General features: G+C 39.4%; 1 protein-coding gene across 2 annotated transcripts; it reads right to left on the bottom strand.

Annotated features, from left to right (window-relative positions):
• Nucleotides 1–1,058: 1,058 nt before the first annotated feature.
• On the bottom strand, nt 1,059–16,459 carry ptpn6 (protein tyrosine phosphatase non-receptor type 6). 2 transcript variants are annotated; one of them, XM_079163877.1, is made up of 16 exons: nt 15,922–16,032; nt 15,504–15,529; nt 13,789–13,911; nt 11,917–12,111; nt 8,619–8,802; nt 7,432–7,548; nt 6,990–7,121; nt 6,021–6,117; nt 5,801–5,880; nt 5,516–5,662; nt 5,110–5,241; nt 4,841–4,995; nt 3,357–3,424; nt 3,050–3,201; nt 2,689–2,753; nt 1,059–1,421 (listed from the first exon to the last, which is right to left on the bottom strand). In XM_079163877.1, the coding sequence occupies exons 2-16, from the start codon at nt 15,509–15,511 to the stop codon at nt 1,331–1,333; spliced, it is 1,746 nt and encodes a 581-aa protein (XP_079020003.1). In that variant the 5' UTR covers nt 15,512–15,529; nt 15,922–16,032; the 3' UTR covers nt 1,059–1,330. The 2 variants fall into 2 exon arrangements, with proteins under 2 accessions (XP_079020003.1, XP_079020002.1); XM_079163876.1 differs by having other exon boundaries at nt 1,061–1,421; nt 15,504–15,526; nt 15,922–16,459.
• Between the last annotated feature and the right edge of the window lie 266 nt (nt 16,460–16,725).

Here is a 16,725-nt window from a genome sequence, read left to right on the forward strand (position 1 = left end):
CTGTGACTCACTGATGCTGGGAGTTTTCTTGCAGGACCACGTTCAGGGGGAGGTTCATTCATGTAACGCTATACTCAGAGGGATCAGTTCAGAGGCGGTGCTTCGGGTCCCTAAAACATGTGGTGGGTGGGGTGAGGATGTACTGAGCGAGCATGTTACTTGTACTGGGAGCTGACCAGTATGTTTACAGTCCTAGTGGGGTTATCTCACACACTGAGATTTACTAAAAGTACATAAGTAAATAAGTACAGATTATCTAGACCATTTCAGCACAATGTATATTATTGATGCTTTAATGTGTTCATTACTTAATGTTGCAGCTGGTGGGGCTTATTTCTCACTGCATATACTGGCGGGTAGCTTGTGAAAGTCTTAACCCCAAATAATACATCATCATTTATTTTTTTGATCATATTTTGTATTCTTAATCTGAATCTGTAAAGTAAATGAATGTATCAAGTAACTGTTGTGGAGTAGAAAGTACGATGTTTTTTTTTTTTACCTCTGATTTGTTGTGGACCGGAGTTAATGTGCAAAGCACCTCAAAAACTGTAACAGTCAAAACTGTACTTAAGTACAGTATATACTTGAGTAAATGTACTTAGTTACTTTCCACTACTGGGTTGTGTCCAGAGAAGAGGCAAAGTTTTATTTCAGATTTAGGGACACACACGTGATGCATAAATATACTGCACTACCCAATTTCCCAGTACTGTATAAAGGTCCATTCTGTATTTTTTGGCTCGATAAACAACAGGCTACTCCAAAAATGAGTTTGATATGAGCATTTTTATGTTGATTTAACATATTTGCCTCCACATTACTGATGAAGTATATTCATATTCATATATGTCCAGCAGCAGATGGAGTTCCCCAAAATCCATTTTTGTAAAGAACAGAAGATGACAGTAAAAGTAAATAAAATCAAACATCATTAAAATGCCGGAAGAAGAGCTAAAAGCATTTTACTTCTCTAAACGACAAATTATAAACATACATCTGCTCTTGATGCACTTCTGGGTTTTTTCAATTGCATCTAAATATAAAAATTATTTTAAAAAGTGATGAAATATTTACACCCCACAATGTGTTTGTTCAAATAGCTGACATTTAAAGAAAGACAATTACAGAACAAAGTGTTCACACATGTTTTGACTTTATTCTCAACAAACGCTTTAACCAAGAATTCATGTGACACATATGATGTCAACCGGTTATCTTGTTTCTAATTTCACGCATTTCATTTGGTCTCCACTAAAATACTAATTCTTTAACAAAAGAGTGCCTGCATAAATACAACAACATGAAGTTCTTTGATAAAAACCTTCTTCTATCTTTTCCTCACGGAGCTTTTCTTCTCTGACTTTGCCTTCTTCACATCTTTTTTTCCTTTTGACAGATTCTCGTAAACCTCCTCGTTTCTGGAAATAGTCAAAGAAAAAAGGGGAAGTGATTGCTTCATTGCTTATTTTTACAAACCAGCCAACATTGATTGGACACAGCTTGGTAACAAGTGAATGGAAGATGCTTGAGAGGTTAATGAACAGAGATTGCTGCATTAGAACTATCTAAACAGACCAAACCAACCATGAATCAATCACTCAAAGCTGGCAGCCAACTATACAGAGCTCCAAGTGGGTCAAAGTTTACGGTGTTCTGGGCTGAATTGTTCAGTGTTGTGTGCTGTTTTCTTTCTTCCCTAATTGGTTAATTAGAACAGAACTCAGTTCATAGTGGTGTCCGGGCTTAGAGGTCACAAAAAACACTCATATCTTGTTTACTTCTGTTGTCCATTAAAGGGGCACTCCACCATTTTAACACATGAGGTTCAGTTAACTCGTCATTAGGCGTTAAACCAGTTGTATAATGTTTTCTGTTGCTCTGGAGGGGACTTTCTAAAGTTTGAACAAATGATTGCATATGTTTCAAGTTGCAGTATGGGAATTGTAGGATCCAGCCTGCTTTGGAACTTGACGCCATACAGACTAAAATTCAGAATGTCTTTGCAGCTGTTGCTTCAATTTTGATCTTGTGAATCATTCACCTTTATGGAAGTGCAGTTCCCGTCCAATAGTACTGCTTTAATGCCCACAGAGAAATAATGATAACGCTGTGGTTAAACATTCAGGGATTCACCAAACTTTCATGGCAATCCCTCCAATAGTGTTTGAGACATTTCAGTCTGCACCAACGTGGTGGACTGACTTACCACTGCTCTGTGGGCTCCTTGTTAAGAGCATGGTACTGGTACATACTGGTACTTTAGTGCACTGTGGAAAAAGGCTCTATAGTTTATAGTTTATATTAATCAGCTTTTAAACAAGGATTAAATTCCCAGCTTTGTTTCTTGTCGTTAGTTTCGGTATTCCAGAGATTAAAGCTAGACAACAAACAGTGATTTTTATTAAGGAAAATAATATTTTAAAACTGAATAATTCTCTGCAATGCAGTCCCTATAAAAATCAATGAAACCGAGGTGGAGTTCAGCCGCAACTACAATGCATCCTCCCTCCACCCACAACTCCTTCTCTCTTGGATATTAGACTCTCTGCTGACAGAAGGCTGAAGACGGCGTTTTTGAAAGGAAAGTTGTGTGGCAGTGTGAGATTTAGAGGAGCAGTGTAAATGTATTACCGACATCCAATTCTCACACACTTTTTTTACATAGACAGACGCACGCTCACTCACTTTGAGGCCTTCCTGCTCGCTGGTGGGTGTTTAAGGTTCAGATTTCCATACTCCGTATCGGTTTCCTGGGGAAGAGAGAGATCAGAGGTCATGCAACTGTTGTTTTTTTGTTGTTGCAGTTGATTGTTTTCTGTCTCTGGGTCAACGTCCATCTTTCACAAGCCACTCTCTGATAACGTATCATTATGCTGACATTGAGCTTGTTGGCTGTGGTGTTCAAATCAGCAGCCAAAAGTGCAAAGGCCTATTGACATACATATCTCCGTTTTCTTTTCATGAAATGTTTTTCCTGTTTTTCCTTTATCAATCTATATATCACCCACAAGAAAAGACTTTATGGATTTCCTGTCCTGTTGCTCACCATGTAGGCACAGTCTTTGGCCTTGGTGGTCTGTATGTACTCAGATATAGACAGGTAGATGAACTTGTACTGTGCTTCTGTCTGCACCATCCCAGAGCGCTGCTCTCGCACCATCTGGATGTATTTCGGGATGTCAAGATCACAGTCCAGACCTACAGTGTGAGACATGAAAGCATTGGATGGAGGCAGGACAAAAAAAAGGAAAATAAACTGTGCATTTCAAATGTTTGTTTGTTTTACTAAATACATATCGAGAGAGCTGATTTCATTAAATCATTAATTTATAATAATAATTTTAAAAAGTTACCTATCGTCTCAATGGTGTCAATTATCATGTCGATCACAATGACTGTGCCTGTTCGACCAATTCCAGCACTGCAGGAATTCACAGAAGAAACAATCTTTCAATCAATCAAACAACGCTGAACATCATTACCTCGACTAACAAAACTAAAAGTCTGCAGCCATGCGCCAGCTGCTCTGTGAGGCTGTACTGCATGCTACATATACGCTTGCATGCTAAACTGACAATGCTAACATGTTGATGTCTAGCAGGTTGTAACGTTTACCATGTTCACCATCTTAGTTCAGCATTCGAACATGCTAATGTTTGATAATTAGCACAAAACACAAAATACAGCTGAGCCTGATGGGATTTAAGGGTTGTGTCGTGTTGGGAACAGTTGTGTTAAAAGGAAGTATGGGACATCTTATTACTGCTGTGCAGCTTTGTGAACATGCTTGCATGCCAAAATACTTACACAACAGTCATATAATCATTTAAACAACAAGTTTTAAAATAGTACAAGCGGCCTCAGTATCAGCCACATCACATGGGGAAAAATTCCATAAGGATAAACTGTCAGTTGACTCAAAACCTATTGTTCAGCTCTTAATCCTAAACACATAATCATTTTAATCGTAAAACCTCGAAGTGTTGAAGACAAACTTAGTGCTGTAATGTTTTTCACAACATTACACCAGAACAGATGTCTTCCACTTTCAAAGTTTGGGTATTTACGATCTCCCCGACACGTAGTGTGACCCGGCAAATCCTACATCTGGGAAACACATGGCGTTGTCCTGCAAAACCCTCGAATCTCCAAATGCATCATTACGTCTTACAAACGGACCCGTTTAACTGTGTGGGGTTGCGAGGTCAGTCAATCACCAGGAAAAATAGTTTAGAACATTTATGAAAATAAAGCTGAACATTCCAGCCTCTGAAAAGTGAGGATTTGCTCATTTCTATAGATTACTAAATAAGACAAAATATAAAATAAGATAAGTAGATAACAAAATGTGTCTTGGACACAAACAGTATCTACTGTTGAGAAGATATAAAATGAGATAGTGCGTACATACAGTACATGCACAGACTGCCACCAACCAACAAATTGCACACGTATGACACTCCAGTAGTCATAATAATAGTGCACATAATATGTGCAGTGAGAGCACAGCAGCCTCATTAACATAGAATCAACATTAACAATCTTGTGTACCGGTGCATTTGGGGTTCAGCTGTAAGACAAATGTGACATTTGAAGATGTCATCTCTTGGAAATTGAAATGGGGACTTTTTTTCTCTCCTTTTTTAAAGACTAAATGATGAATCAGTGTTTAGAAAAATGTTAAACAAATGAATCACTGAAAATAATTATTAGTTGCAGCCCTGCTATTGCAATCTATGCTGTAATGAATCATCCACCTACACAGCAAGAGTTTTGCTTTGATGCAGGTTTCAACAATGAGCACCATGAGGCGTTCGGCTCTCCAGCTGTCTAGTACCTGCAGTGGATGACCATGGGTCCAGCATCAGGATACTCAGCCTGTTTAGATTTCACTTGACCGAGGAAGCTCAGGACACCACCTGGCTCCGGAGGGACGCCGTGGTCAGGCCAGCTCATGTACTGGTAGTGCCAGATGGTACGAGAATTACTTGGCTGGGAACGAGACAAAACTATGAGATTAAGATGATACAATCCTTTATATCAGCATAGCACATATACAGCGATGAGTGAGTGCAGTGAGGTCAGAGGTTGGTGTTTAGCGGTTACCTGGTCCACAGGAGCGATCTCCAAAACTCGGACTGTGTAATCAGCAGCTTCTCTCTCTGAATTACAGGTCACCACGTACGGACCCACTTCGTTGGAGAGCTGATTGTCGGGCCAGTATGGCACACATTTATTCTGCACAAAAATAAACAATAAATCAAGTGAATTCTAAATGTATCTGCAAGAAAACTTTGCAGCATTTTGTTTGACTTTATAATTATTTATAATAATTTGCATATTTGTATTTATTTGACCTTTGGATTTGAACCTCTCGCACTTAAAAGTATATCATTTTTTTCATATCTAAGGAACTTTCTGTATATTAATATGATCACTAACCAGAGTCAATTCCTCAGTCAGTAATTTGAAGAAGAAAAGCTGCTTTCACGCTTCCTCTTTTGAAACTCACCCGCCCTTTCTCGACCAATCTCGTAGTCATCACGATCACCCTCGTGTTCTCCTGCCACACCATCTGCCAGAAATCGTTGACAGTTGTTGCCAGGCACCCCTGGGTGGCGATGTAAACGTTCTGATGTCCGGACTCCCACAGGGTGTTCTACAAACACACAAGGAACCACCGAACGCCGCTCAATAAACAAACTTAAAAAGAAGAGAATATCTGACAGTTTTCTACGTCGTGACTTTGTCCTCTTGTGTTGTTGTTACTATGAGGCCAGAGGCTTTGGAGACTTACTCTCACGTAGTTGCCGTTGATATAATCAGAACCCACAACATCGGGATCCCTGTCCTGCAGGGTGACTCTGGTGTCATTGACTTGTGAGAACAAGTGGACAGAGTGAAGAAACGGTGGGGGAACAAGAACATTTGGTTAATGTCAGTACTGTCAAAATGTGTTATAAGATTTGGTTAATTTAAAAAAAGTAATGATTCTGAGAGAGGATTTAAAAACTCACAGGGAAGAATATTCTTGTATCTGTTTTTGCTCTTATTTTCAGGCCTCTGGCCCTCCTCTCTGCTCTTTTTCACCTTTGCCTCAAACTTTTGAAGAGCCTTTTGGGAGAGAGAGATGACTGTGATACTTTCTGTGTCCCAAATTCATACTACATACTAATATTTAACAGAATGTGTTATAAACTAATAGTGACAGTGCACAGTTTTTGATGCAAGTATACAAGTAATTTAACAGTATTTCATTAAAAAAACTCAATCAAACTTTGACTTTGTAGTGAAACTACTGATAACACTTGAAACTGGAGATGTGTCTCCGCTAGAGGTGATCAATTAATACCTTCTTTTTGCAAAAATGACAAATGTTCCCAAATTCCAACTTCCTGATTGTGAGGATTTGTTTCTTTTCTCTTATAGGTTTTATATCATTAATCGAAAATCTTTGGGTTGTGGACAATTGCAGAACACAATGAGCAATTTAAAGATGTCCCCTTGGGCTCTGGGACATTGTGATTAGCATTTTCCCCAATTTTCTGACATTTTATGGACCAAACAATTGAGGAACTAATCATCAGATAAGCCAGTAATGGAACTATTCATCAGTTGCAGCCTAAGCCACCACCACCTGCACTTTATTTGATTTAAATTAGCTTTTTAAAGTAGCTTTTTCATTTCATTTCACTCAAAAGTCAAGTGTGTTTTTTTGTGTTCGTGAGTGTTTTCAGTAAAATGAATATGGTCACCCTTCCAGCAGACCACTTACTCATATCCTGCTATGAGTTATCATGTAATATGTCATTGGGACCACAGGATGGTAGTATAACACCTCTAGTTCTGCCGCACAGCAAGGAAGTCTTGATTTGTAATAAGACCACTGAAGTATAATTGACTTCTTTCCACTGTGGTTCTTTCACAAAAGTGTCACGATAAGAAACAGTGACGGTAAACATAACCGACACCGGGTCAGATCTTACGTCAAACTCCTCCCAGAAGCCCGCCTTGCTCTTCTCTCCCTCGCCCTCCTCCTGCTGCTTCTGTGTGGTCAGATCCAGCTGCTTCACTCTGTTGTCGATGTCTGCTGCATTCACTCTGGTGGAGAAAGACGGCTGCAGAGGAGAGAGGGAGGGTGTGAGAGAAAGAGAGAGAGAGAGAGAGAAAGAGAGAAAAATATTATAATAGATATGAAAGAAAATACGAGCCAATTCAACGCATTACACAACATCAGTCGGTAAGGCCACATTAAGACCAAGCTGTGAGTAATATTTCCTATCTGTGGGCTGTGCTGTTCATCTTCTATAATAATTCACAAAGGCCTGTTTCTGTTTTTTCACAGCTCACTGACATTCAACTTGATGAATCAGACATGTTACAAATGATTTGATCTATATCATTTTGATGTGAAACAGTTGGGTTCACCTGTTTGAGATGCACCCAGTTCCCAGAGACCTCCTCGATGCCTGTGCGTTTGTAGTAATCCACCAGGTCCGTCAGCGTGTCGAACGACTCTGAACCCCCCACTGTATACCTGTCATTCTGAACGCAAAGCACCAAAACATACAACTCATCAGTCTGGGTAAAGACACGAACAGAGAGGTCGTGACAAAGTATCTGGTGTAAAAATAAAGCATAACGTTTCAAAAGAGAAGCATCAAAATTAAAACAAGGGCACATTAATAGAAGATGTAAAGTAAATTGTCTTAACACAATAATCAAAATGGAAATCAATAGAATTAAAGAAAATAACATAATAGCCCCCAAAGAGTAGTCTTTTTGGAACAAAGACTCAAAGTATGTTATGTACAAAAGGCTGTTTTATGGTTAATTGCTTTCCAACACTTCAATAGAATAACTTAAATGAATGTATTTTGTGTAAAACACATAAACGTATCCTGATGTAACCTGGTACAAGCAGCAGTTAACAGGCTCTTTTGAGACGACTACCGTCAGGAAACTGACCTAATCTGCCACGTGTTCATGAAAAGGCCATTGTGACCTTTCCACTAATCTCGCATTAATCTTTTGCACCTCAGTGGTGCATAAAAACAAGGCTTCCATTTGAATGAGGCCTGGACAGAGTTTTCTGTATGAGGTGAACCACCGCTAAAAATAAAATGCAAAAGCCCTGGTGATGACGGAAAGACACAATCTATGAAAATGATCTATGAAAATGACAAGAGAAAGGCGGTGTGACCTGTTGCTATACTGTGAATATCACTAGCAGCTGTTTACACTGAGTGTGTAAACAGCAGGATACAGTTTTTGGTTTCACGTATCATTTATTTTCAACTGTTGGGAAACATCTTCAGTAAAACTGTGCCTGATATTTATGAACAAGTGCAGAGTTGAAATATGAGCAGCAGTCTTTTATTGCCTAAGCCAGAGAAAAAGAGATGTTAAACCTATTTCAAAGTGCATTACACAACCGTGGGAATACCCCAACATATTCTACATGATGTGAATCTGTTTCAGGGACTCCTAATTCTGTATATTCAAAGCAGAAGACTGACCAAGAACAAACCCCAGTCACGCACTGAAACACACACACACACACACACACACACACACACACACACACACACAAACATACATGGACCAACGCCCACCTGACACATTATCTTGATGTGGGAGACCCTCTTTCCTCCAGTTTTGCCCTTCTCGTCCGTCAGAACCGACAGGACAAAGTCTCCAGGTTTGGACAGCGACTCTCTGACCAGGAAGATCCCGGACTCTTCTCGAGTACAGAGCAGCTTCTCTGCATTGGGTCCAGACAGGTGGCCGTGGTACCACCTGAGAGAAAAAAACCTTCAGATCGTCTGCACATTTTCTAAAAGATATTCATGCCCTGAGCTACATTTGAGTTTGTTTGTGGCGATGGTTCACAGCTACGACTTGCAAAAAGACACCTTCTGTCTCATGCAGTTAGTTTTGCACGCAGCAATTAAACAAGAAACATCCTCCTCCTTTTTTCACTGTCTTATGTCAGCAGAGCAGCGTTAGCGCTTGACTGTGAATTACATGTATAAGTCTATTCAAGGCTAAGCGGTTGTCAGACGCTCACTGATGTGGTACACTGGACTGCTGAGCTCACTATACAGCGAGTAGAAATAGAAAGCCGCAACAGAATCAGGTGTATTGTTAAAAACAGCATGTACAGATGTTGTTGTAACAGGCAGGATATATTTCTGTGCACCACTCTGTGTGCGTGTGTTTTTTGTATGTGTTTTTGTGCAGCGTGTGTGTGTTAGTGAAGGCACACACTGCCGTGTTGGGTTGTGACTTAATTTTAGGCACTGTTCTCGATTTCTTCTTCTAAACTTCCTGCTTTGCGGTCGGAAAATTTCTGATGACAGATTTCATGGCTGAAGAGGACAAAGTATTTATAGACTGCCCCCCCCTGCCCCCCCCCAACCACAGATACACCCCATGCACACACCTCCCCTCCCTGTGTCTGCTCTCTTTATGCCTTTTTGCACATGTTTTAATGATTTAGTTTTTTGACTAACTCATCAAATTACAGTGTACACATCTACAGAAACTGAAATTAGACTGTGGTTCTTAATCACAGCAGGTTGCATGAAGCACTTGCAGCAAAAAAAAAAGAGCGGCGTCCGTGCAGTTTTGCAGAAGCTAAAGAACAGACTGTCCAGGGGAATAGATGATGGATTACTGTAGCGAGGACGACAGTAGACTAACATGCAAACATGTCAGCCATGTTTGTTCCACCTCTAACCGTGATTAATGCCAACAACGTAATGGCCCGACCATATTTATCCTCTTTTCTGAGAATAGATAAGCCGCCAGTGCTCGATACACGAGAGCTAACATAACGGGTGACCCGCTGAGGTGTGTGCAATCACGCTTGGAGATGAGAGATAGAGATTGGGTGAGATGAGGAAGACAGCGAGTGAGCAAGAACATGATGGAGTGTGCAATAGAGGAAGACACGTAGGGTCTGGCCATTGCTTTCAAAACTGTGTCAAAACCTAAAGTTTCCAACCGCAGCAACAAAAGGGAAGTTAGACAACTGACAGAAAGAGAAGGACGAGGGGGGGGCAGAGGGCAGAGCTTCCAGCTAAGGTGAAGTACAAAGTCACACACACACACACACACACACACACACACACACACACACACACACTAGAAAGTAGTGTCCTCCTTGACTCATAAAAGGAGTGCAACTGTATGAGTTTATACTAGTTGGATATTAACCTACTTTAAGAAGACAACAGTTGCACAATGTTTCCATCAATAACCAAACACCACCTTCAGCAAATTAGCATAACAACTCTAATACGTGCATTTGATAAACAGTAAACAGAATGAGATTTGTATCTTGTTTATGGCAGCGACTTGGCGGGGTCTTTGATGTGGTCGGCTTTGCATGCAAACACAGACGTTAGAAAATACCTGTAAAATGATCTAACAGCTATATTTAGCAAACAGAGATACTTGCAAGTTAACGACAGCTACTATCAGTAAAAAGAAAAGTTAATAAAGGAGCAATACTACAGCAGCAATATGCATCGTTGCAAATACAAGCCCTGTATTCAAAAGCACACTTTTAGGTCAAATTAAAGTCTTAATGTAAAACTACATTGTGAGGAGTCATTTATGTCAGTTACTCTATGCATATGTTGAGTAAAAAATGTCTATGTTCTGTTCTGGGAATTCTGTGCTTCCAGACTATTTGATGAATAACATAATCCATAATCCGTTTTACTAGTTTATCTAATGTTGAACGTAAAATCTTAATCTGCAAAGCAACCAGTAACTACAGCCGATGGATTCAGAAAATGCATTGATATAAAAAGCAAAAAGGTTCCCCATGGTTGCATAAACTGGTCTCTCTGATCACAAGTTATATCCAATCATGAATTAGAATTTAATTGATTTTAATTTTAATTTTAATAGGTTGCATTTGCTTGTTTGTTTTCAATTCATCGATGATCTCTTACATAAGTTACACAAAGCCTTTGAATCACTAATGACATTTTTATGAAGTTTTTCAATTTACATAAAGAAGGAAACAAAACAATAAGACATTTTCCAACACATTTTTGTTATATTTATATTGTTTTTAATTTTTTCTGTTTATTTGTTGGTCTAACTTTATCAGTTTTAGCTAGTTTTATGTGTTTGTTCTGATATCTGTAGTTCAATGATTTTGTGTTGCATTATATTCTTTATGTGCTGGAAAAGGTTAATGCCCCGCTCCACCCAAAGAAGCTGAATTACTAGATTTGGGATTTTTCAATAAGGGAGAAATAGAAGATGTAATTTTAGGTAACTCAACTTATCAGACACAGCATTGCATATGTCTTTAAATATTTTGGATAGAATCTTTAGTTTAAAAAAAACTTGACTGACAACAGGAATGCATCAGAGTTTATGTGTAACGTCTGACAAAATGGACAATTGTGCATAAGTAATGAACTTGAGAATGTGTACTTTGCCGTTTCACCACCTCTGATAAAATCGACCTGATCATGATCCAATAGCTGCAGCAGCGAGGCAGATGTAGGAATCAAGTCTCAACAGCTGTGGGCTCTTTTTGTCTGCAGTGTGGGTGTCTTTCTCACTGACTTACATTCTGACAAAGATGCTATCAAACCAAAATGCATCATTCAAAAGCTTCAAGTAAAAATACCTTCACCCCAGAGGAAAATATTTAAACCTCATGGAATATCAAACCTACAAAGGACACTAATCATGCCCAGTTAATCAACAACTGTTGAAGGAAATAATGCTCGTCACAATTGACTATTATTAACTTCACCACCTAACCAAACACTATAACACTTAACCCGAGACTGTAGGTGGAGGCAGCTCAGAGAAGCTGGTGACCGTGGGCCACATTAACCCAAAATGGGTTCAACAGTGGGGAAGTAAACATGCACAGACCTCTCTGTGGTGGGGTCAGAGCAGTTGAGGGGGTATTTGAGATCGATGACGGTGCCGTCCTTGTCCTGCAGGATGCCGTTCTCAGCCGTGTAGTACTCCACCAGCTCTGACAGGGTGGCAAACTTCTCCCCGCCATACAGGTCGTAGTAGTCTCCTGTGTTCTGGATCCGGATGTGGGTCACCAGCTCGCCCACCCTGAGGGGATAAAACAGTCGGGTTTACGTCAAACCTCAACGTTTTTTCCTCGACCAAAAAACTACTTGATGACAGAAAAGAGAACATCTCTATCTCCGTCTTTAAGTGTGAAAGTTAAAACTGCACAATAACATTTCTTCAACAACAACCAAAATTACGAGAAATGTTTTGGTGCTTGGCCACAAATCAGATCACACATTGTACAACTTTGTTCTGTATATAGAATCTATGTTAATCTATGACACGTACATTTGAACTTTCAGTATTTGTCTGTGTGTATCATCATGCAAAGACTGCAGTTGATACTGTAGTTCTCTGGCTGCCTAATAATAATAATAATAATAATTTGAATTTGGAGTTTCCTCTAGTTAGTTAAGACCAGGAATCTAAGTTTTGATGTGCGTAGTTTTTTGGTAAATAATTTGATTTGGAGAAATGTCAATGCTAATGTCATTACACACACATCACATTCATGCAGTTTAAAGGCTCCAGTCCACCTGATACGTTTGTTTTTGGGACGCAAGAGGAACTCGTGAAAACGAGAACATGTAAAAACTTCTCAAAAACAGAAAAAGCCCTGATGTGTTTGTTGGTGTTGTATGTATATTCGCTGATGTGGTCAATAATTCAGAAAATATGCAATTTAATTTAAATATTTACAACTACAGACTGCTGCACTGTGATCAATAATTTAATGATCTGATATGTTCAAGTTTTTAGAGTTACCCAATCAACAGCTACGCTGCGGCCTTCCTTAAAGTCCCGAACAGAAATATTAACACAGGAACAGCCGTTCTCACATTATACTGTGTAAACCCAAATATCTCTGTGAAAAACTCTAGAGTTACTCAGCTTAACATAACTGCATCAGTACAGATCCGATATATTTTACAAATCTAAACATTTACCTCTTTGACATACAGACTGCAGTACCGTGATCGGTATACAACCAGACGTTAAACATCATCACATCAATTAAACCTCATGAACAAACATGTTATCAGTCAATGAGCAAATGTTGATTTAGAGCTTCTCACTGTGTGTCACGTGTTGTTTCGTTTATCACATTTAACTGTATGTGAATTAATTGATTTGATATGTCGTTATTTTTCGTAATGAACATTATCTGTATTCTGTTAGAATTCTATTGGCATTTTTAAGTAATGTCCATTAAAATGGCACAAATTATTTGCTTCATTTGTAAACATATTTTATATTTTTTTTATTCTTACTTGAACAACCACATCAACTAAATCTTAGAACTGGATAAATAATAAAGGCATCAATAATAATCTGCACCGACACATTTAAAAACGCAAGGTGTGATTTTATCGTACCCAAAAAAGTTCAGGGAAAAGTTTCTGTCTACACAGAGTAGGAATATTCTCATGTCATCGTTGTGCAACAGTTTTTTAACTAACAGTGAAGTTTATTAAAGGCGGCAGATTACTTTAGTAGGTAAATAAAAAAGCAGCAAAGGTAAGAGTCCAGTGCCTCCTTAACTGAAGTATACATGTTGTGCAGCAATCGACCACGTTCTACAATAACACCATTTATTTTTGTTCTTTAAGGTTTGCTAAGTGGAGGAGCTTAGGGCACAATTTTAAAGGACAAGAAAGTAAGGTTTCTTCTCAGCTGTGGAGATAGAAATGTAAAAGAGAGATTAGACTTTATTACCTGACAGACAGGGAGAAATCTCCCACGTTTTTCTTGCTGGGTCGAGCCAAAAAGCTGCCATGAATGCCCCGAGTCTTCAGGCGATCCTCGGCCTCCAGGCCTGAGATGTCTCTGTGGAACCACCTGCATCAACACACGTGTATCCAAAGTAGAAATATACTCAGTATGAATAGAACTGCACTGAAAACACACAAAGATAGGACTTGTCTCTGATAAACATTAACACGTATGACTTTATTAGCACATAAATCCACTTTTACACACAAAGTTCTGTATTGGAAAACAATGAGCACAAAGTTATTTTATAGAGAAAATACAAAATTAATGTACAAACAAATTCAGTCTTTTTTTTTCAAGAAATCTAATTTTAGCTGCTTTATTAATACATCTCTACTGGTTTCAGCAGAGTCTTGTCTCGTTATAAAATCATTAACCCGTAATTCTTCCTGTCACTTGACAGAGAATTTATAATTCTTATAATATTACAAACTATTTGCTGGTTAAAGTCTTCCAGATGTAAATATTTCCTTGTATGTTTCATTGACACATCACCATGGTGTGTGGTAACCTCTCATGAGCATTTGGCAATATTTTATGTTTTAGATGAAACGATTCTTTTATTAATGGGGAACATAACTGATATTCATATTGTTTCATTCCCAGTCCAGTTTCTATCGTCTTTATTATTCATTATTAAAACTGTATTCTTTCTTTCTCCTTCTGTAGAAAACGCAGCTCTGACTACGGACCGGAATAAACATATTTTAATTCACTTAATTCACAAAAAAGTGTATTAACCGATATTTTAACAGCGTAATCAACATCTTTACCACTGGCTCAATTAAGAACCCCTTTTCAGAATACAATACTGCGATAACATACCGTACATCTGCACTACTATAACCCCAACAATCTGGTAAAGCTCCGGCTTGAAAGCCTATGACCAACACTTCAGTTACTCAATGTAACACATCATTGCAACAGCTCGGACAAAATACCTACCATTTTATCATTTCCTGGAGCTCTTTGAGGGTGGAAAAAGCCTGTTTAGGTCAAGTTCGGCTAACAGCCTCTGAGCTAACACAGTAAAAAAACTAAAGACCTGTTTGGCTTCACATTTGAAGGAGTCACCAAAATGTTCAATTCTCATTTCAATAGCTTTCCTGAAACATTTCAAGTTTTCTTCACAGTTTCAGGGTTAAAACGTACAAAATAAAGTGTGTAATGTTGCAGAATACAACTTTTAGAAGTGTAGAATCCTGTGCATGCACGATCAGATTGTGTTTGCACTTAAATGTGTTTTCCCTTCAGCTTTGAGTTATCAAAAAAAAACTTTTATACAGCAAGTGGGTTAAAGAGAACACACAGAAGGAAAAGACCCATCAAGTCAAGTTAAAGGGAACATTGTAAAGAACCTTTAAAAGAGCTTGAATCTTCAGGATATAAAAGAAAAGTATTTCTCACTCAACCCCTGAACTAAAACATCCTTTATGACACATTTTCTTTAAGCAAACACACACAATGCATCAACAATGCATCAGAAATCACATGATAGAGGAACAGAGCAGGACGGGTCGACAGCTGGGGAAAGAAAGAGAAGGAGGAATGGAAACAGAGAAGTTGTCATCACGGCTTGCACGAAACACAGAGAACACGACCAGAGCCGACTAACGGAGCATTATATCGTTCAGTGGGGGGGGGGAGGCTTGACTCACCGAACCATGTTGCCTCTTCGCTTCTTCTGGGACCAAAGAGAAGGAGAGTGATAGGTGAGAGAGCCACTTGTACCTGCACATGTGCAGCCTCACAAGCGTTAAGGATGTATTTGTCTATTTTTATGTCTAACTCTATGAAGAAACACCCAGTTCCTCAATACTTCCTCACTACACAGCTGCACACTAAACAGAAGAAAACGTTCATTCTCATGCTTTTTGCTCTTTTAAAACACACACTCTACACTATCCGACACTAAAATATCACACATATCAACTCTATCTCTCTGTATCACACTCACAAAACAACCCTCAAACTACCCGCGCTCTCCTCCTCCTCTCCTTCTACGCTTCCCTCCACTCAGTCCTATTTCCTATGCAAGCCCTCTCCGTCCCAAAAGGTAAGCAGGTGAACACTTACTCTTCTCAGCGTCCTCTGAAAACAACTGACACTCGCCGAGACGCCTGGACTGTATACGTCTCTCTCCCCTCCTCTCTGCGTCGTTCGCTCTCTCGCTCTCCCCTTCCTTCCTTTTTACATCTCCTTTCACAAAATAGTGAAAGCAAGACAGGAACCAAAATAGCTGACAGGCCTGAATTCCTCCAACAGATAGAGGCGTGTTTTTTGGTTGTTGTTAATATAGACGACCACAACAAAAACACATCATAAATAGCACAGTAGGTCTGAACTCTGAAAACTTGCTGCCTGGTGCCCCATCGTTTAGTTTTCTGTGCCGATCTCGACGAAGAACGCACAAAGGACGATACGAACTGTTCCATTCACAGGTGGGTCATGAGCGAGAGTGCCTGTCCAGTAATTCCACCTTTGTTACGAGAACAAACAATCCACAAAACATAAAGTTTGAGCCTCTTGTGAAAAAGCCCACACGTTGTCTCTCAGTCAGACATTTGCAGAGCATTTTCCCTCAGCCTGCCCACCTGTCTGCTATCACTGTTTGTTCTTTACTTCCAGGTGTGTGTGTGTGTGTCACTGACAAAGGTCAGAGTGACAGAACACTTCCTTATTTGTAGTTTAACCTTCCCCCCTCCACATATGTGTGTGTGTGTGTGTTGCTTTCAGCTGGTAAACCATTTGCAACTGTGAACTCAAAACAAACTACAGCCGAGTGGCATGAAGCATATCACCTTCAGCCATGCGTTTTATTTTTTTTGCCCCGGGTATCTCAAAATGCAAGTAGAGGCTTGCAAGAGACACTAGTTTCCA

The sequence above is a fragment of the Pholis gunnellus genome (assembly GCF_910591455.1).
Source record: "Pholis gunnellus genome assembly, chromosome: 8".
Taxonomy (NCBI): domain Eukaryota; kingdom Metazoa; phylum Chordata; class Actinopteri; order Perciformes; family Pholidae; genus Pholis; species Pholis gunnellus.